Source organism: Carcharhinus amblyrhynchos, unplaced genomic scaffold (genome assembly GCF_965287045.1).
Source record: "Carcharhinus amblyrhynchos unplaced genomic scaffold, sCarAmb.v2.hapA scaffold_52, whole genome shotgun sequence".
NCBI lineage: Eukaryota > Metazoa > Chordata > Chondrichthyes > Carcharhiniformes > Carcharhinidae > Carcharhinus > Carcharhinus amblyrhynchos.
The window spans coordinates 1,305,144-1,325,968 of record NW_027649793.1 but is presented as its reverse complement, the minus strand read 5'-3'; the positions used below and the strand labels follow the sequence as shown (position 1 = coordinate 1,325,968).

At 44.0% G+C, this 20,825-nt stretch overlaps 1 protein-coding gene across 1 annotated transcript in view; it reads right to left on the bottom strand.

The window, feature by feature from the left end:
• LOC145337550 (butyrophilin subfamily 1 member A1-like) overlaps positions 1 to 20,069 on the bottom strand; it is a 127,017-nt gene extending 106,948 nt beyond the window's left edge. Inside the window, exons 1-3 of the mRNA XM_080182342.1 lie at positions 19,846 to 20,069; positions 2,964 to 3,044; positions 1,468 to 1,555 (exon numbers count right to left, since the gene is read on the bottom strand). Of these exons, the coding sequence (XP_080038468.1) occupies positions 1,468 to 1,555; positions 2,964 to 2,966 (91 nt within the window). The 5' untranslated portion in view covers positions 2,967 to 3,044; positions 19,846 to 20,069. The remainder of the gene's footprint in view (positions 1 to 1,467; positions 1,556 to 2,963; positions 3,045 to 19,845) is intronic.
• Positions 20,070 to 20,825: the final 756 nt, after the last annotated feature.

The following is a 20,825-nucleotide window of genomic DNA, read 5'->3' as shown; positions in this document are numbered from 1 at the left end:
AGCAACATTCCTCCCACAACTGATATCATGAACAAAATCTTTGATCATTTAACTCATTTGCTGTCCATGTGACTTTAGTGTGACACTAGTGTACATTTATGAATTTTTTAAATCATGTTTTCTGCAGTTAAGCAGCTTTGATTTTTTTCATTGCTGCCAAGCTGTCTGCGAGAAGTCCCTTTATTGCTGCTTCAATGGTTTAAATGGGGTTTTGTTTATCTTTACTCTGGGCCTCAGGCACTTTCTAGGATTTGTTTTATGATCCTGTATTGTTAGGGAGAAGACTAGGTGGCAGGTCATGTGTTTTGGACAGTTTTGTTTTCTTCATTGTGAATTCAGGGTTTCATTTTCAATTTGGCTGTTAGCTGCCATTTGAGTCAGAAGCTGCCCTGGTTGTCAAGTGGCAGGCAGTTTTTCTCTCTAGTGTTACACATTCTGCTGGAAGGAGGTCCCCTGGCCTTCCTGGAGTGAAAATTCTGCTGTTGGTGGGTTGCTAGTTAGCACCCAGAGCCTCTCTCTCCCTCTCCCTGGTATTTTGGCAAACTGTTCTGATTCCAAGAGAGCTGCAGCATCCAATCAATGGACGAACTTCCAGCATCACGTGAGCATTTGTATTTTCTGTGCTAAACCTGTGGCACGGGTTTTGTAAAGGGAAGTTTGTTTGATTTGAACTTATATATTTATAAGGGTTATACAATATCATGATTCTTTTTCTTTCTTGTTTGTAATTTGTAAAAGTTATTGCTCTATGTTAACTATATTCTTAAATAAACTTTGTTTGTTAAACATACCCCAGTGGGTCAATTGACTCATACCTGAAGTGAAACATCCTCATGCTCACCCTAGCCAACTTAAAAACGGCAAAACGTATGATCCAGATGGACTTTGCAAAACACTTTGGAGTTTCTTTCCTGAATTATAACATTTGTCCTGACAAATTGGCTGCTTAATTTACAAACATTGGTACATTTTTTTCCAGAAAAGTGAAATGTGGTTATTGAACTGAAGTCTTCATGATTGTAAGAAAATTTCCAAAAAGTTTGATCCTGATAATACCATCACTATGTTCAAAGATTTAAATACTTGGGGCGGCAATGGGAAATTAGGGTTCCAACAAAAGATAGGTCGATTTTTTTCCTCTTGTAATAATTGAGCTGTGACAATAATGAAAGGCAAGAAATCAAAATGACAAATGGTGGAAATTTGAAACAGCAGGTTTATCAGTGTCTATGAAAAGAAAGGATAAATTCATGTTTAATGTGTGTACATCCTTTTCCACGACAGCCTCTGGTAGAGTATATAGTTGTGTGATTAGGTATTGGTGATTGCAACTGAAGCAGATGGTATACTGGTTTTAAGAGACATTTCTGGGGAGAGAACAAATTGAATGATATATAGGAAGAGGATTAGGTGGGTTTTCCCCCAGGAAAAAGACCCTTAAGTGTCAATAATAATTCCATTGCTTACCTGACAGAACAGTGTGAAAAATAAGTAGCGATACAATACTGAAGCATCTTCCTTTTGCCATTGGAAAAAACTGATTGAAGCATTTCACCTGAGAAAAGAATTCCTAGATATAATTCTTTAAGACGCAAAACTACAGCATTGAAATTAAACATATTAACATAATGGGCAGATCTTCTAACCAGTGGTAATACTACATACATTACAGATGATTGCAGAGATCATTGCATGCTTATCTTATTGTGCACTTCCAGCCAAGTTTTTTCATCCTGACTGCATCAACAAACACTCTGGGTAGGATTTCCCAGCTGCGCTCTCCCCAGAATTGGAAAATCCCTCCTGAGGGCAATGGACCTTTTGCATGGTTCACCCCTGCCTGGCATAGGAATCATAGATGGGAAAACTGCCCCCTCTGTGCACTGATCTAGGAGAAAACTGGTGAAGAGGAGCAGCGGAGAGCACACACTCTTTTTACAACATCAACTGCTGTATTCAGGTGAGCTTTCAAAGGCTCAAATCTTTCAACTTGCTTGTCTCCCACGCCCTCTCCATTTCCCCACGTATCCTCTATATACCCCATGCCCTCTCCATTTCCCCATGCATCTCCGATACATCCCATGCCCTCTCCATTTCCCCATGCATCTCCTATACACCCCATGCCCTCTCCATTTCCCCATGTATCCTCTATATACCCCATGCCCTCTCCATTTCCCCATGCATTTTCTATACACCCCATGCCCTCTCCATTTCCCCATGCATCTTATATACACCCTATGCCTTCTCCATTTCCCCATGCCTCCTCTATACATCCTATGCCCTCTCCACTTCCCCATGCATCCTCTATACATCCCATGTCTTCTCCATTTTCCCATGCCCTCTCCATATCCCCTCATATCTCCCAAGCACTCTCCATGCTCCATCATTTCCCTGTTCTCCACTATAAATTATCTTGTCCCCACCTGTAATGAGCCCACAGTCATCCAAGCTAATTTTTTACTTTTCACATACCTAAAGAAGCTTTTATAATCTGCCTTTATATTCCATCTCCTTCTCTGTTAGTTCATCAATTCCATGTTGACTCTCCTTAATTAACTCAAACCTCTCCAAGTGTCTATTTCCCCCATCCCTCCCCCCATGCCCAATTATTGTTTCCAAAACCTTACCCATTATTGATACTAAATTAACCGGTCTGTAGTAACTCGGACTGTCCTTATACACTTACTTGAAATCCTCTGGCACCTCCCTCACATCTACGGAAGACTGAAAGATTATGGGAATCGCTTCTGCAATCTCGATCCACACTCCTGCTAGGAGACTGTTATTTTTAACTATACGTTACCCATTTGAAATAACATTTCTGGTAAAATAATTGACAATGTTCCATAGAAAAATCTCAGGGTTGTCATTCCTTATTTATGTCTTGTCCATGTTCTTCAGAAAGTTTACCAATGTTTTTCTAACTATTTTTTGTTAAAAAGTCATGCAATTTATAAACTTACCATTGACAGAAAAATACTGTCCAGGAAATAGATCCAGAAGTATTATCGTGAATAAAGGTGAAAAATCATCATTGTGTTAAGCTGCAGTAAAAAGTCAAGGTACAGGGTTACATTTGCAAAGGGTTAAAAAACAAATCATAAAAGATTATCTTGTCCTCCGTTGAATATTGGTGCCAACTTATTTGGAGCACAGTCCAGTCTGTAACCTCTGTAAGTAGGTCTGGTTCGTTAGATTTTTAGCTTGACCATTTTTTGGCTATTTTCATATTGTGGTGATATTGTGCCTTTAAGAAATGTTCCTCTGCAGGATGTTTTCGCAGTCTTTGGGATTTTGTCTGCACCGTGTTGTCTGTAACCGATAGCCTTCATTGTTATTGAAGCAGTATAACTGATATCATGGTTATGTTAATCTGAATTAATGCAGCATTCTGCAGGTTTTAATATTCCCCTGGGATTGCAGAGTAGAGCTTCATTTGGCAGAACTGAAAGATCAGGTAATATGACTGGGGACATCTATTTTTCGAAGAACATTCCAGGTTTAGTTTTCAGAAGCTGCTGGAAGCTGAGAAAGACTTCTCTCAGTGTTTTTCCTCTTCTCTGAAGTTGAATATCCTGTTGTTTGCATGGCCATTTTTGGATGCTATCAGAGACTGGCTTACCCTCTCTAAGGTTCTGGCACTGGAGGATATATCTTTCTCTGGAAACTGTGTCAGGTTCACTGTCCATAAGTGCTTAAAAGCTGGAAATCCGGCATCATTTCAGCGTCCTTGTTTTTGTGCAAACTATTGCTGAAGAAGGGTGTATGTCTGTGGGATATCATTTTGCACTGGAACAACAGAGGTAGCTAGATGTTATGAGTTATATTGGGTCATGTTTAAGAATTGTAATTGGTGAAAATTCGACTAATTCTTTTTGTCATATTCTAACTGTGCTCTTAAATAAACTTTGTTTGATAAAAGGACTCTTAAATCGGCCTCGCAGATGGAGGATGTGGTCAAGAAGGCGTATGGTGTACTGGCCTTCATTAATCGAGGGATTGAGTTTAGGAATCGGGAGGTAATGCTGCAACTTTATAAGACCCTTGTCAGGCCTCATTTGGAGTACTGTGCGCAGTTCTGGTCGCCTCACTATAGGAAGGATGTAGAAGCTATTGAAAGGGTACAGAGGAGATTTACAAGGATGTTGCCTGGATTGGGAGGCATGCCTTATGAAGTTAGGTTGAGGGAGCTGGGACTCTTCTCCCTGGAGAGACGAAGGTTGAGAGGCGACCTGATAGAAGTTTATAAAATGTTGAGAGGAATAGATAGGGTGGATTCTCAGAGGCTATTTCCCCGAGTGGAAATGGTCGCTACGAGAGGACACAGATTTAAGGTGCGGGGAGGTAAGTACAGAAGTGATGTTAGGGGTAAGTTTTTCACTCAGAGGGTGGTGAGTGAATGGAATCGGCTGCCGTCAGTGGTGGTGAAGGCGAACTCGCTGGGGTCTTTTAAAAGACTTCTGGATGAGTATATGGGATTTAATGGGATTGGGGGTTATAGATAGGTCTATGGATTGGTAGGTGTTGATGTGATCGGCGCAACTCGTGGGCCGAAGGGCCTGTTTGTGCTGTAGTGTTCTATGTTCTATGTTCTAAAAGCTTCCTAGTGGATCATTTGAAGGACGAATGCCAAAATCAAATGCAAAACTTAGAGTCTAGGCTAACTTCACAAAATATCTTGGAGTTTCTGGCCTAGGTCTTAACAATATAGTATATATTCACTAAACAAACTGACAAGGCTAAGGATGCCAGTTTAATAGTAACATTAAACTGATGAAGCCATTTTGTATTCTGTATTAACAATATGTATTAATCAAATTACAATATTGCGCTCGTCACCAGTCAGAAATAGATAACTAAATAAGTAGTGAGCCTAGATTGAGTTACAAATAATGAATCAATAATTACGCCAGAAAGACTATAGTTTAAGCTTTGGACTGTAAGCTTGTTAAAGTCACTAATTAATTGTAAGTGTCTGTGTTTAAGAAAAGAATGTATAGTTCAGATAAGATGTGCTAGCCTTGAAACTCCACCAGGATCTTAGAAGCACTCTGCTTTTTATGAAACATTAATTCAAACTATGGATAGTGAATTGTACAAGACCGGATCGAGAGAAACAATTCTATTGTACTCTTTCCCTCAGTTAATAAATACATGTGGGGTATTTAATTGGAACCAATTAAATTAACTAAGCCACAACAAGAACTAATAAACCAAACCCAACTCTGACTCAAGCTGATGGCTACTTAGAGGTTAAAGGGAGACATTCCAAGAGGCTCTTTGCTGGTTAAGTACTGAGAACTCCCAAAACAATTCCAAAAGAATTACTATCAAAGGAGGAGTTTTGAGAGGGCTGTGCTTCTACAGACTGATCACCCTCATAAGGTTGGAAAACGTTGCTGTTAAGTACTGATAGTGGATGCCTTGGTGGTTATTTTCCAAACGTCGCTGGATTCCGGGGAAGTGCCGGAAGATTGGAAAATGGCTAATGTTATGCCGTTGTTTAAGAAGGGTGCCAGGCAAAAGGCAGGGAATTATAGGCCGGTTAGTTTAACGTCTGTTGTAGGTAAAATGTTAGAATCCATCATCAAGGAGGAAATAGCGAGGCATCTTGAGGGGAATTGCTTGATAGAGCAGACGCAGCACGGTTTCGTTAAGGGGAAGTCGTGTCTGACGAATTTATTGGAGTTCTATGAGGATGTGTCTAGGGCGGTGGATAGAGGAGAGCCGGTGGATGTGGTCTTTCTAGATTTTCAGAAGGCGTTTGACAAGGTACCTCACAAGAGGTCATTACAGAAGGTAAGGGGCCATGGAGTTGGGGGTAGGGTGTTAGGGTGTTAGCGTGGATAGAGGATTGGCTGTCAAATAGGAGGCAGAGAGTGGGGGTCAATGGGTGCTATTCGGATTGGCGGTTGGTGACGAGTGGAGTGCCCCAGGGGTCGGTGCTGGGGCCTCAGCTATTTACCACTTATACAGATGATCTGGAGGAGGGAACCGAGTGTATGGTGTCAAAATTTGCTGATGACACCAAGATTGGTGGAACGGCAAATTGCGCGGAGGGTGTGGAGAGTCTGCAGAAGGATCTAGAGAGGCTGGGCGAATGGGCCAGGAATTGGCAAATGGAATTTAATGTTGGCAAGTGTGAGGTGGTCCACTTTGGTAGGAATAATGGTAGGAAGGACTATTACTTATGTGGCGAAAAACTGCAGCAGGCAACGGTGCAGAGGGACCTCGGGGTCCTTGTGCATGAGTCGCAAAAACCCAGCTTGCAGGTGCAGCAGGTGGTCAGGAAGGCGAATGGGATGCTGGCCTTCATAGCGAGGGGGATTGAATATAAAAGTAGGGAGGTCTTGCTGCAGCTGTATAGGGCACTGGTGAGGCCACAGCTGGAGTACTGTGTGCAGTTTTGGTCGCCGCACTTACGCAAGGATATTTTGGCCTTGGAGGGAGTGCAGAGGAGGTTTACTAGGCTGATACCGGAGTTGAGGGGGTTGAGCTATGAGGAGAGGCTGAATAAAGTAGGCTTGTACTCGTTAGAGTTTAGAAGAATGAGGGGAGATCTCATTGAGACGTATAAGATGATGAATGGGATGGATAAGATAGAGGTGGAGAGACTCTTCCCGCTCAGAAAGGACAGTAGGACTAGGGGGCACAGCCTCAAGATAAAGGGGGGACGGTTTAGAACGGAATTGAGGAGGAACTTCTTCACTCAAAGGGTGGTGAATCTCTGGAATTCTCTGCCTGTTGAAGTGGTGGAGGCTGCCTCGCTAAATATTTTTAAGTCGCGGGTTGATGGGTTTTTGATAAGCGAGGGGATTAAGGGTTATGGGGAGAGGGCGGGAAAGTGGAACTGAGCCACGACAGATCAGCCATGATCTTATTGAATGGCGGGGCAGGCTCGAAGGGCTAGATGGCCCACTCCTGCTCCTATTTCTTATGTTCTTATGTACACCTTGTTCCTTTAGTAAATTTCTTAAAAAATTCCTGTCCAAACTTTCTTGCTTTTGCTTCCACAAACAAAAATATAAAATGCTGGAAAATCTCAGGAGGTCTGACAGCATCTTTAGTGAAAGAACAGAACCAACATTTCAAGTCTGGAGGACTCTTCACCAGAGCTTTTGCCTTAACTGATTGAATCTTGTCTAAAACAAAGTTATTAAAAGGCAAGTTGAGGAGGCTGAAATCAATTAGGTTATAAATAACAAGGTAATCTTTCCCATGGATTGCCACCTTGCCATGGTGGAGAGGCTTGAATGTTCCATTGATCCCGAGAGCGATGCTATCACTAGTATTAAACTCTGAGCAGGATCACCCATGACAGTGAGGTCGGAGGGGAGGCACAGTGCAATCCAAAACAAGTCCTTAACAATGGATCAGGCAGAAGATGCTCATAAAGCATCAATCGTTGTGATGGCGTATGAAGGCTGCAAAAATAGGACGATCCCCAGTCTATGAGATTCCCTTGCCACTGGAACTGGACCTATCCTCTGTCAAGGACCATGTGTCTGCAGATGTGCATTGGCATACCCATGTTAAAAGATGTCCTGCACCAGACGTCTATCTGGAGGAAACCAACAACATGCCCCCACACAGACAAGCCCTGTGGCGATCGGCGAGGATGGTGGGGATAGGATCATGAGATCTGGAAGTTTCTAGCTTCAGAACAGCATGTAGGCGGCGGAGCAAGATTTCGTCACCTCGCTGTTGGACTAGGAACAGGAGAGCATTTTGCCAGCTTTCTTCACAACTGAGCTGCCCTCTTCCAGATCCACTGTGCTTATTCGCATGAAGAAAGGGCCGGAAAAGAGTCATATTATGATAGAATTTTTCATCAAGTTGGAGAGTAATGTAGTTGATTCTGAGACACGGGTTCTGCATTTTCGTAACTGAGATTACAATGTTTGAGGTGTGAGTTAGCTACGATGGTTCGGGAAACATCATTTAAAGGGATGATGGTGATAGGTAATGGCAAACATTCAAAGAGTGCATGGGTCAACTGCAGCAATTACTTATTCCTATCTGGGGCAAAAGTGGAATGGAAAAGGTGGCCAAACCATGGCTTATAACAGAAATTAGAGATAGCGTTAGATCCAAGAAAGAGACTTACAAATTGGCCTTAAAAAAACAGACCTGAGGATGGAGAACCATTTAGAATTCAGCAAAGGAGGAACAAGGGATTGATTCAGAAGGGGAAAAAATAGAGTATGAGAGTAAGCTGGCAGGGAATATAAAAACTGACTGTAAAGTTTCTGCAGCGTGTAGAACTAAAGTGTACGGCATTGGGGAGTGTATTGAGATAGACCGAAAGCTGGTTGGTAGACAGGAAACAAAGAGTAGGAATAAATGGGCCATTTTCTAAAAGACAGGTAGTTACCAGTGGGGTACTGCATAAATTGATGCTAGGACCCCAGCTATCCATAATATATACTAATGATTGAGATGAGAGAATTAAATGCAATATCTCCAGATTTGGAGTTGACACAAAGCTAGGTGGGAGGGTGAGCCGTGAGGAGGATGCAGAGATCCTTCAGTGTGATTGGTAAAGCTGAGTGAGTGGGAGAATGCATGGCAGATGCAGAATAACATGGATAAATGTGAGGTTATCCACTTAGGTAGCAAAAACAGAAAGGCAGACCTGAATCGCTAGAGAGGGAAACATGCAACGAGACCTGAGTATCCTTGTGCACCAGTCAGTAAAGGTAAGTATGCCGGTGCAGCAGGCAATAAAGAAGGCAAATAGTATGTTGGCCTTCACAGTGAGTAAATTCAAGTACAGGAGCAGGGATGACTTGCTGCAATTACATAGGACCTTGGTGAGGCCACACCTAGAAGACTGTGTGCAGTGTTGGTCTCCTTATCCGAGAATGCATGTTCTTGCTATAGAGGGAGTGCGGAGAAGATTTATCAGACTGAATCCTGGGATGGTGGGACTGATGTATGAGGAGAGATCGAATCAGTTAGGATTACATTCACTGGAGTTCAGAAGAATGAGGGCAGATCTGATAGAAACCTATAAAATTCTAACAGGACTAGATGGGATAGATGCAGGAAGGATGTTCCTGACGGTAGCGGTTCCCTGAAACAGGAATCAAAGGATTCGGGCTAAACATCTTAGGATTGAGATGAGGAGAAATTTCTTCACCCAGAGAAGCAGTTCTGAAACTGCTGAAAGCAGCATTTTATGTTTTCAAGAAGGACTTGGGATGAAGGGGATCAAAGCATATCGGAGGGAGGCAGGATCAGTTGGATAATCAGCATGATCATAATGAATAGTGGAGCAGGCTCGAAGGGCCGAATGGCCTATTCCTGTTCCTATTTTCTATATTTTGGCTGGAAAACTACATCCAGCAAGCTCACCTACCAGCAGTCTGAAAATTTAAGTTAAATGCAATTCTGGAATCTGGAATGTACAAACGCTCATGGATAATGAGTAAAACCATTCTTGTTTCCTGTGAACTCAGGCACTTCAACATTGATGTTGCTGCCCTGCAAGATCAGGAAAAGGGCAGCAGAGGGAAGGTAGCAATGGTTACACCTTCTCTTAGGGAGCAGAACCCAAGTATCAGCCCAGGGCACATGGAATTGGATAGCCATCAAGAACAAACATTGTCAACTGACTTTTGTAGCTTCCTATAAGCATCAATGACCACCTTATGATCCGCCATATGCAACTTGCCAAAAACCAGCAGCCAGTCGTGAGTGCCTGTGCCTAACCCTTGATGCTAATGATGAGCCCAAAGTCCTTCTCTTCAAGCTGGACATCATACTCTCCAATGAATCCTTGGGAACTTCAATGCCAGGGTTGGAAAGGACTCCCAACTCTTGAAAGGAGTTGAGAATTGCAACTCCAGTGGGGTTCTGCTCATCAAATGCGTGGAACACCAGCTTGTCATCGCTAACACACTGTTCCACTAAAAAGACTGGTTCAAGATTTCATGGAGGCATCCACAATCAAATCTCTGGCACATGATTGACTTTGTCATCATCCAATCCCGAAACCATAAAGGATGCTCTCATCAACAAAGCAATGTCCAGGGCAGACAACTCTCGACAGCACAACGGTTCATCCGCTCCTCTGTGTCCATTAAACTCCACCAGAAGCAACAGAAGATGAAGAAATAACTCAGAAAAAAGATTAATGTTGAGCTACTTCAAGAGCCAACAATGTCTTCCCCAAAATCTCCAAAGTGTTCATTCTAATAGGGTGGAGGAAAACTGGAAAGAGTTGAAGACAGCCATCATCTTGAGCTGTGAAGAAACCATCAGCTACAAGACCAGGAAACACCAAGACTGGTTCAACGAGAACAACTATGCTCTCCAAAACTTCACCAATCAGCAAAAGTAGAGGTAGAAGGAAAGACAGGAAATATCAATAACAAATGGTGGACTGAAAAAGGAGCTGCAATTCCTCACTGACAAGCGTAACACCCGAGGCTTCTTCAGTGCCATCAATGCAATAAATGAACCAACACCCTAGGCCTCAAACCAGTGCAGAGTAAGGACAGAACCATCTTGAGAGACAGAGAAAACATCAACCTTCGTTTGAGAGAATACTTCAAAAAATTCCTAAACCATGATAGAATCATAGGTGAGGACGTGTTTGAGGAAATCCCCCAACTCCCCATCAAAGACATTCTTGGACTCCCAGCAATCACAGAGTCAAAGCCACCATTAAATACATGAAGAATAGAAAAACCACAAGAGTGGAAAGGATTCCAGCAGAGATTTTCAAACTTGGCGAAAATATCACCCATCATCGCTACCAGCTGAAAATCTGGGACAGAGAAGAAATTTTAGCCGACATCAGGGATGCTGTCATCACCACTATCTTCAAGAAAGGAGAAAAAGCGGACTGTGGGAACAATCAAGGAATCTCCCTACTCTCCATTGCCGGAAGGATCATCACTTAAATCCTCGCTTGCTACCTTCTCCCAGTCTCTGAGTAATCCTTTTGGAAAACCAGTGCGGTTTCTGACTAAACCGTGGAAGAGCAGACATAATTTTCACTGCTGAACACGTTCCAGAGAAATGTCAGGAACAACATCAGCCACTCAAAATGGCCTTCAATAATCTGACCAAGGTTTTTGACTCAGTTAATCGGGAATTGCGATGAAAGACCCTGTCAAAGGCCAGCTGTCCAAAGCAATTCATCAACATCTTCCAACTCCTCCACAAAAAGATGCTGCAACGTCCTCACTGACGAAAATCAGACAGAAACTTTCGAGGTCAAAAGGTTTTGTGCCGCACAAAAGGTTGTTACAGGAGGTTGGGGGCATGGAGTTGGGGTAGGGTGTTAGCGTGGATAGGGGATTGGCTGTCAAACAGGAGGCAGAGAGTGGGGGTCAATGGGTGCTATTCGGATTGGCGGTTGGTGACTAGTGGAGTGCCCCAGGGGTCGGTGCTGGGGCCTCAGCTTTTTACCATTTATATAGATGATCTGGAGGAGGGAACCGAGTGTAGGGTGTCGAAATTTCCTGATGACACAAAGATTGGTGGAACGGCAAATTGTGCGGAGGGTGTGGAAAGTCTGCAGAGGGATCTAGATAGGCTGAGCAAGTGGGCGAGGACCTGGCAGATGGAATACAATGTTGGCAAGTGTGAGGTTATCCACTTTGGTAGGAATAATGGTAGGAAGGACTACTACTTACAGGGCAAAAAGCTGCAGCATGCTACAGTGCAGAGGGACCTGGGGGTCCTTGTGCATGAGTCGCAAAAACCCAGCCTACAGGTGCAGCAGGTGGTCAGGAAGGCAAATGGAATGCTGGCCTTCATAGCGAGGGGGATTGAATATAAAAGTAGGGAGGTCCTGCTGCAACTGTACAGGACGCTGGTGAGGCCGCAGCTGGAGTACTGTGTGCAGTTTAGGTCGCCGCACCTGCGCAAGGATATTTTGGCCTTGGAGGGAGTGCAGAGGAGGTTTACTCGGCTGATACTGGAGTTGAGGGGGTTGAGCTATGAGGAGAGGCTGAATAAACTGGGCTTGTACTCATTAGAGTTTAGAAGAATGAGGGGAGATCTCATTGAGACACATAAGATGATGAATGGGATGGATAGGGTAGAGGTGCAGAGGTTCTTCCCGCTCAGAAAGGACAGTAGGACTAGAGGGCACAGCCTCAAGATAAAGGGGGGGCGGTTTAGAATGGAGTTGAGGAGGAACTTCTTCACTCAAAGGGTGGTGAATCTCTGGAATTCTCTGCCTGTTGAAGTGGTTGAGGCTTCCTCGCTAAATATATTTAAGACGCGGGTAGTTAGGTTTTTGGTAGGCAAGGGGATTAAGGGTTATGGGGAGAAAGCGGGAAAGTGGAACTGAGCCACTTCAGATCAGCCATGATCTTATTGAATGGCGGGGCAGGCTTGAAGGGTTAGATGGCCTACTCCTGCTCCTATTTCTTATGTTCTTATGTCAAAACTAGAGTCAAGCAGAGATGTATCATCAACCCCACCCTTTTCTCCATCTTCATCCCCCATCTTTCACCTTGTTAAGAACTGGTTTCTCAGTGGAGTGGTCAGTATCTATAGGATGGACAGTAAATTTTTCAAACTCAACCAGTTGAAATCCAAGAAGAAACACCACTGACATTGCTCATGGAGCATCAGAGTGCAAATAACATTGTATTTTCTCTGTGTTCTCATAAGAGAATCTCCAAGCCATGCTCGACACCTTTGCTGAAGCATACTGAAGAATCAGTCTCAGTCCCAACCTCATGAAAACTCAAGTCCATTACCATCTCCCCCCTACCGCCCATCCTCCTCCATCAAGATCAATGGGGAAACTCTCCCAAATGTGGAACATTTCCCCTCCCTGGAGATCACTCACTTAAGGCTGGCATCACTGTGGAGATCCAACATTGTATTCAATCTGCGAGTGATACCTTTGGATGCCTAAGCACGAGTGTTTTTGATGATCCCAACATTTGTGGCACAAAGATCTCGTATACAAGGCAATCATTCTCCCAACTCTTCTTTTCGGCTCAAAAACTTGGGACTGCATACAGACCCAAGGTTCTGGACAGGTACCATCAATGCTGGCTGAGACGACTGATTTCTCCACATCAGCTGGGGGGACAGATGTGCGAACATCAATGCCTTTGAAGGAGCCAAGAGCACCAGATTCAAGGCCATGAGTATCCAAAGCCAACTCTGCTGGGCTGGCCATGTACTTAGGATGTCAGAATACTGGCTGCCAAAGTAATTCTTCTTCTCCCAGCTCAAGGACAGCTCCAAACAAGAGGACAAAAGAAGCACTTCAAAGACACCCTGAAGGCTTACCACGTGAAATGCAACATATATATCAACACCTTTGTTCAGAACTTAGAGGAACATCCTGGATGAAGGACACAATTCTTTAAGGACACCAATTGGTAAGAGAAAGCCTGGAAAAGGAACCTGAGAAAGGAATCCCAGCAATCTTGGACTGAACCCAACTCCCAGAAACACCAGCCAAGTTTTTTTATTTTTTTTATTCATTTCTGGGACATGGGCATCACTGGCTGGCCAGTTATTGCGCATCTCCAATTGCCTGAGGGTTGCTGAGAGTCAACCACACTGCTGTGGCTGTGGCGTCACGTGTCAGCCACAGTGGGTAAGGATGGCAGGTTGTTTTCCCTAAAGGATATTAGTGAACCAGATGGTTTTTCACAACAATTGACAATGGTTTAATGATCATCAGTAGATTTTTAATTCCAGGTATAAGTGCCAAGTGTACAGTCGAAGACGTGGCTCTAGAATCAGGCTCGTCAGCCACACATAGACCTCAATATCCCTAGGTCCTCAGTTCAGATATTTTGTGAAGCTTTTGATATCTTTTGGATACTTTATACCAAAGTAAAGACAAAAGTTAAATATTTTCTGTGCAACCAAGACAGCGGTTGTTTAGGACTTTAGCAAGGTCTTTGACAAGGTACCTCATTGAAGGTTGTTGCATAGGGTAAATCTCATGGGATCCAGGGTGAAGTATCTAAATGGATACAAAATTGGCTTCTAGACAGAAGCCAGAGGGTGGTTGTAGAGGGTTGTTTTTCAAACCAGCAGTGTGCCTGAGGGATCAGTACTGGGTCCACTGTTATTTGTCATTTATATTAATGATTTGGATGAGAATATAGGAGGCATGGTTAGTAAGTTTGCAGATGACACCAAGATTGGTGGCATAGTGGACAGAGAAGAAAGTTATCTCCGATTGCAACAGGATCTTAATCAATTGGGCCAGTGGGCTGATGAATGGCAGATGGAGTTTAATTTAGACAAATGCGAGGTGATACATTTTGGTAGATCGAACCAGGGTAGGACTTAGTCAGTTAACGGTAGGACGTTGGGGAGAGTTACAGAACAAAGAGATCTGCATGTTCATAGTTGCTTGAAAGTGGAGTCACAGATGGACAAGATTGGTGAAGAAGGCAATCAGCATGCTTGGTTTCATTGGTCAGAACACTGAATATAGGAGTTGGGACATATTGTTGAAGTTGTAGAAGACATTGGTACAGCCACACTTGGAATACTGTCTGCGGTTCTGGTCACTATTATAGAAAGGATATTTGTTTGCTCCAACATTCTATAGGACCATGGCTGATCTAAGTGTGGCCTCAACCCCACTTTCCCATCTCTCCCCATAACTCTTGAGTCCTTTGTCAATCAAAAATCTAACAGTTTTGAATATTTTCAATACCCCAGCCTCCACTGCTCTGGAGAAGGGAATTCCACAAGCGAATGACCCTCTGAGAGAAACAAATATTCCCCATCTCAGTCTTTAATGGGAGAGTCTTAACTTTTAAACAGGGTCCCCTAGTTCTAGACTTCCTCACATGGGAAATATCCACTCAGCATCCACCTTACACCCATGTTGGACGAGGTGGGCTCGAGGAAGAGTTCTTGGAATGCTGCCGGGATAATTTCCTTGAACAGTGTGTGTTGGAGCCGACGAGGGAGCGAGCTATCTTGGATCTGGTGCTATGTAATGAGGCGGGTAGAATTAGGGACCTTGCAGTGAAGGATCCTCTTGGAGAGAGTGATCATTGTATGGTGGAGTTTCTGGTGCAGATGGAGGAGGAGAAAGTGGGTTCCCGGACACGCGTCCTTTGTTTGAATAGAGGGGAGTAAGGTAGGATGAGAGAAGAATTGGCGAATGTGGACTGGGGGAGCGCGTTGGAAGGTAGGTCTGCTGAGGAGCAGTGGAGGATCTTTAAGGAGATCTTTCTTGGTGCTCAGCAGAAATTTATTCCGATGGTCAAAAAGGACAGTAGGAGGAGAGGTAATAAGCCATGGATAACGAAGGAGGTGAAGGAAAGTGTTAAATTAAAAGCGGAGGAATTTAGAGTAGCTAAGAGCAGTGGGCGAGAAGAGGATTGGGAAAGGTTTAAATGTCAACAAAGATTGACAAAGAAGTTGATAAAGGAGGGTAGGAGAAGCTATGAAGCTGGGCTAGCACTTAATATAAAAAAGGATAGCAAGAGTTTTTATAAATATATAAAAAGGAAGAGGCTGGCTAGGGTGAACGTTGGTCCTTTAGAGGATGAGAAAGGGGACCTAGTGGTAGGGGATGGGGATATGGCTAAGGTCTTGAATAACTTTTTTTTTCTGTCTTCACGGAGGAGGACGTGAATAATTTGCCGGGTGTTAGCGATGGAAAGGTGGTAGGACTGGAGGGTCTTAATGACATTACTGTTACTAGAGAGGTGGTGCTCGACAGACTGGAGGGGCTGATTGTGGACAAGTCCCCAGGACCGGATGGAATGCATCCGAGAGTTCCAAAAGAAATGGCGGAGGTTATAGTGGTTGCCTTGGTGGTTATTTTCCAGACGTCGCTGGATTCCGGGGAAGTGCCGGAAGATTGGAAAACGGCTAATGTTACGCCGTTGTTTAAGAAGGGTGCCAGGCAGAAGGCGGGGAATTATAGGCCAGTTAGTTTAACGTCTGTGGTAGGTAAAATGTTAGAAGCCATCATTAAGGAGGAAATTGCGAGGCATCTTGAAGGGAATTGCTTGATAGGGCAGACGCAACACGGTTTCATTAAAGGGAAGTCGTGTCTGACAAATTTACTGGAGTTCTATGAGGATGTGTCTAGGGCAGTGGATGGAGGAGAGCCGGTGGATGTGGTCTTTCTGGATTTTCAGAAGGCGTTTGACAAGGTACCTCACAAGAGGTTATTGCAGAAGGTCAGGGGACATGGAGTTGGGGGTAGGGTGTTAGCGTGGATAGAGGATTGGTTGTCAAATAGGAGGCAGAGAGTGGGGGTCAATGGGTGATATTCGGATTGGCGGTTGGTGACTAGTGGGGTGCCCCAGGGGTCGGTGCTGGGGCCTCAGCTATTTACCATTTATATAGATGATCTGGAGGAGGGAACCGAGTGCAGGGTGTCGAAATTTGCTGATGACACCAAGATTGGGGGAAAGGCAAATTGTGCGGAGGGTGTGGAGAGTCTGCAGAAGGATCTAGATAGGCTGGGCGAATGGGCCAGGAAATGGCAAATGGAATTTAATGTTGGCAAGTGTGAGGTGGTCCACTTTGGTAGGAAGAATGGTAGGAAGGACTATTACTTACGTGGCCAAAAACTGCAGCAGGTGATGGTGCAGAGGGACCTCGGGGTCCTTGTGCATGAGTCGCAAAAACCCAGCTTGCAGGTGCAGCAGGTGGTCAGGAAGGCGAATGGGATGCTGGCCTTCATAGCGAGGGGGATTGAATATAAAAGTAGGGAGGTCTTGCTGCAGCTGTATAGGGCATTGGTGAGGCCACAGCTGGAGTATTGTGTGCAGTTTTGGGCGCCGCACCTGCGCAAGGATATTTTGGCCCTGGAGGGAGTGCAGAGGAGGTTTACTAGGCTGATACCGGAGTTGAGGGGATTGAGCTATGAGGAGAGGTTGAATAAACTCGGCTTGTACTCGTTAGAGTTTAGAAGAATGAGGGGAGATCTCATTGAGACGTATAAGATGATGAATGGGATGGATAGGATAGAGGTGGAGAGACTCTTCCCGCTCAAAAAAGACAGTAGGACTAGGGGGCACAGCCTCAAGATAAAAGGGAGGCGGTTTAGAACGGAGTTGAGGAGGAACTTCTTCACTCAAAGGGTGGTGAATCTCTGGAATTCTCTGCCCGTTGAAGTGGTGGAGGCTGCCTCGCTAAATATTTTTAAGAAGCGGGTTGATGGGTTCTTGATAAGAGAGGGGATTAAGGGTTATGGGGAGAGGGCGGGAAAGTGGAACTGAGCCACGACAGATCAGCCATGATCTTATTGAATGGCGGGGCAGGCTCGAAGGGCTAGATGGCCTACTCCTGCTCCTATTTCTTATGTTCTTATGTTCTTATGAAACAGGCCCTTCGGCCCAAATTGTCTATGCTGCCCTTTGTGAAAAGAGAAACAGGTTCCTCCTGTCTACTCTCTCCCTACCCCTCACAATTTTGTATATCTCAATCATATCACCCTTCAGCCTTCTATGTTCCAAGGAAAACACCTCACCTGAGGTGTGGTAATCCTCAGGTTAAATCACCACCAGTCAATACTCTCTCTTTCTCAAAGGAGAAAGCAGCTTATAGTTATCTGGGACTATGGTGCCATTACCTTTTTATTTATTCACAACATGGCGAAGCAAATTGATTTATCAGCCTGTAAATACCCCCAATATATCTGGTGGCAGGCAACACAAGCAGGCGAGTTTTCTAGTTATCTGGAAAATTGTTATAAGTCTTCAGAGGCAGAAGTCCCTTCACCAAAATCCTTTTATCAACAAACTCTAACAGCAGGACACAGAGTGCTATCAGTTAGCAGTCTGTCTCCAGGGGATATCAGAGGAACTGACACTCCTAATTAAGTACAAGGCAAAGACACCCTGATTGGCCCATTAATTGAATCCTTAATCAGGGAGTTCATGCTCCAATAGGCCAACCCTAATGCCAGATTGAAGTCATTACAAAAATCACTGCAGTACTTGGTCATGAATGATCATGGACCAATCCAATGGAAGTCCTTAATGGGCAACCATAACATGGTAACAGAAAGATGGGGAGGATCAATTCAACTCTTAACATCCTCTTTACATGAACAGGTTAAAGGAGGATAAGACAACGGTTAATTTAGAGGGGAGACAATATAATGAGTTGAGATGGAAATGAAAATGATCAATGATAAGAAATTAAAACAGAAAAAGCTGCAAATACCAGTCAGGCATCACCTGTGGGTAAGGCCTGGGTAAGATGCTCTTTTGGAGATGGGTCAATTGGCCTTCCCCCTGCATTGTAGGGATTCTATGATTTAATGAATGGAGGGGTCAGGCCAAGGTGTGACTGGGTCAAAGTTACAGCTTACTGTGACATCTTGATAAGGCAAATTTTGGAAGTAAAGCCAGATGTGGAGGATTCATTTCACTTCACAGCTCAAACAGGTTTCCTGGCACGATGTCAATGCAATCATTCCAGAAAGTTCATAGAAAGCAATAGCCTTGTTCACAAGTTATTTGCTGACATTTTGAGAGAAATGAAGAGAAGATGGTGAGAACTGATCTGTTGGCACTATCAGTGGGGTCAGGAGATGAGGAAATCAACAAGGTTAGTCCCCGTGGATTGCTGGTTGAAAATTCAGCAAGAGGATAGTGCAAATAGGGTGCTGCAGAAAAATGAACCAGTTCTGCGTACCTCAATGAATTTGAGGAGGTAATGGAAGTAGAAAAAGTGAGCAGAATGATAGAGCAAATTCTGCTCCTTTTTTATACAGAGAAATTACTTGTACATTGGAAGACAGTAAACTTTGTCAGTGATACCAAAAAAGATGTAAAAAGTAGCGAAGATGACACTGATCATCTGCAGCAGAATATGATGGAAAAATGGGAAGTGACTGATTTTAATTTAATATGGACAAGTGTGACGTGATGTATTTTGGCAGGAGGGGGAAGCATCAACATAGATTTGATGGAACAATTCTAAATAGTGTTAAGGGCAGAGGAACAAAGGCAGTGGGGGTGGAGGTGAGAGGGTTCGCATTCATCAATCTCTGAAGGTAGTTGGACATATTCAGGGAGTACTTTGAAAAGTGGAGATAGTGCAGGGATATTGTTTCCTCTAACTGTGAGGGATCAGGAACAAGGGGTCACAGTCTCAGGATGTGGGATTTATTTAGGACTGAGATAAGGAGAAACTTCTCGAACACAGAAGGCCGAGGAGACCAAGTTCCTGATTATATTTAAGAAGAAAATAGATTTCCAGACTCCAAAACCATCAAAGTCTTGGGCTTCAAAAAGGTGTTGAGTACAAAAGTTTGGGGAGAAATATCAGGTCAACTGAGCCAAAGCTGAGTCAAAGTGAGGGGTTTTCAGAACCATATGGAAGGGGAAGAGAGAATTGGAGAGCTTCAGGGAGGGAACTCCAGAGTTTAGGATGCAGCCAGCTGAAGTCCCGCTGTCAATGCTGAAGGAATGGGGCAGGGTGGAATCGTGGCTGCTTTCAGCACAAGAGAAACTCTGGGATTAAAGGTTTATTTCCAGAAAGGAGGCGCCGCAGTTATCTACAGGGTGAAATTATTTCACTTTAAATATAAATTTGTAATGTTTCGTGTAATGGCCGCCACAGGACTCTTCCTCCATTTCATTTCCGTCTTTCTTTCCGCTCGCTGTGTTTAACTCTGATGGTTTGTTTTAAATCTCCTCTCTCTCTCCCATCCCCCTGACACTGACAGGAGCCGCTTCCAGACTCTCTGAAGGGGATTAGAAACATTTTATACACTTTACAACTTCTCACTGGACAATCTCCAGCGGCTCCCAGTTCAATTCCTTGTGTTTGATCAGGATCTTTCAGTCTGAATAAAAACCACCCAATCCCACAGCAAATAAACCCTCCCCAAAATATCAAAAAACACCTGGGACTCACCTCTTACTTTCCCGGGATTTGATCGGAGATTTTCCGCCGTTTTCCAACAGATCTGTGAAGAGTAAAAATGTTCACAACAGCTCGCCCCACCCTGAAAACTTTTACTTTCATTTTCACTCAGTTACTGAATTGAATCATGGATCCTGGTTTGGAACCAGTCTGGAATCACCCAGAAATCTCTATTTAATAATAATCCCCAGAGAATTCATCATGTTTCACCTCATAACATGGATTTAATTAATAATGTGAAGACTGTTGAATATATTTCACAGCGGCGTCACCCTCATTCTCTTCTGCACTATTTGAATTTGTGATGTGGAGATGCCAGTGTTGGACTGGGGTAAACCCAGTAAAGAGTCTGACAACACCAGGTTTAAGTCCAACCGATTTATTTGATAGTAAACTCACAAGCTTTCGAGGTTAAACTCTTCTTCAGGTGAATGGAGAGTTCTGGCCTCAGACAGAGCATAAAAGTACAGACAATTTACAGATTACCAGGCAAGACTGTTCCCTTCCTGTTGGCGAACACTTCAGTGGTCAGGGGCGTTCGGCCTCTGACCTTCGGGTAAGCATTCTCCAAGTTGGCCTTCACGATACAGGACAGCGCAGAGTCGCTGAGCAGGGACTGATAGCCAAGTTCTGCATGCATGAGGACGGTCTCAACAGGAATCGTGGGTTCATGTCACACTATCTGTGACCCCCATGACTTGCCTGGGTTTGCAAAACCTCACTTACTGTACTGTCTGGAGACAATACACATCTCTTTAACCTGTGATCAGTGCTCTTTCCACTCACATTGTCGGCCACTTTAGGACTTGAACAGCAGGTTAGGTGTAAAGATTTGCATTCTAATCAGTAATCTCTAAACTGTCTGTGCTTTATATGCTCTGTCTGAGGCCAGAACTCTCCATTCACCTGAAGAAGAGTTTAACCTCGAAAGCTTGTGAGTTTACAATCAAATAAATTGGTTGGACTTAAAC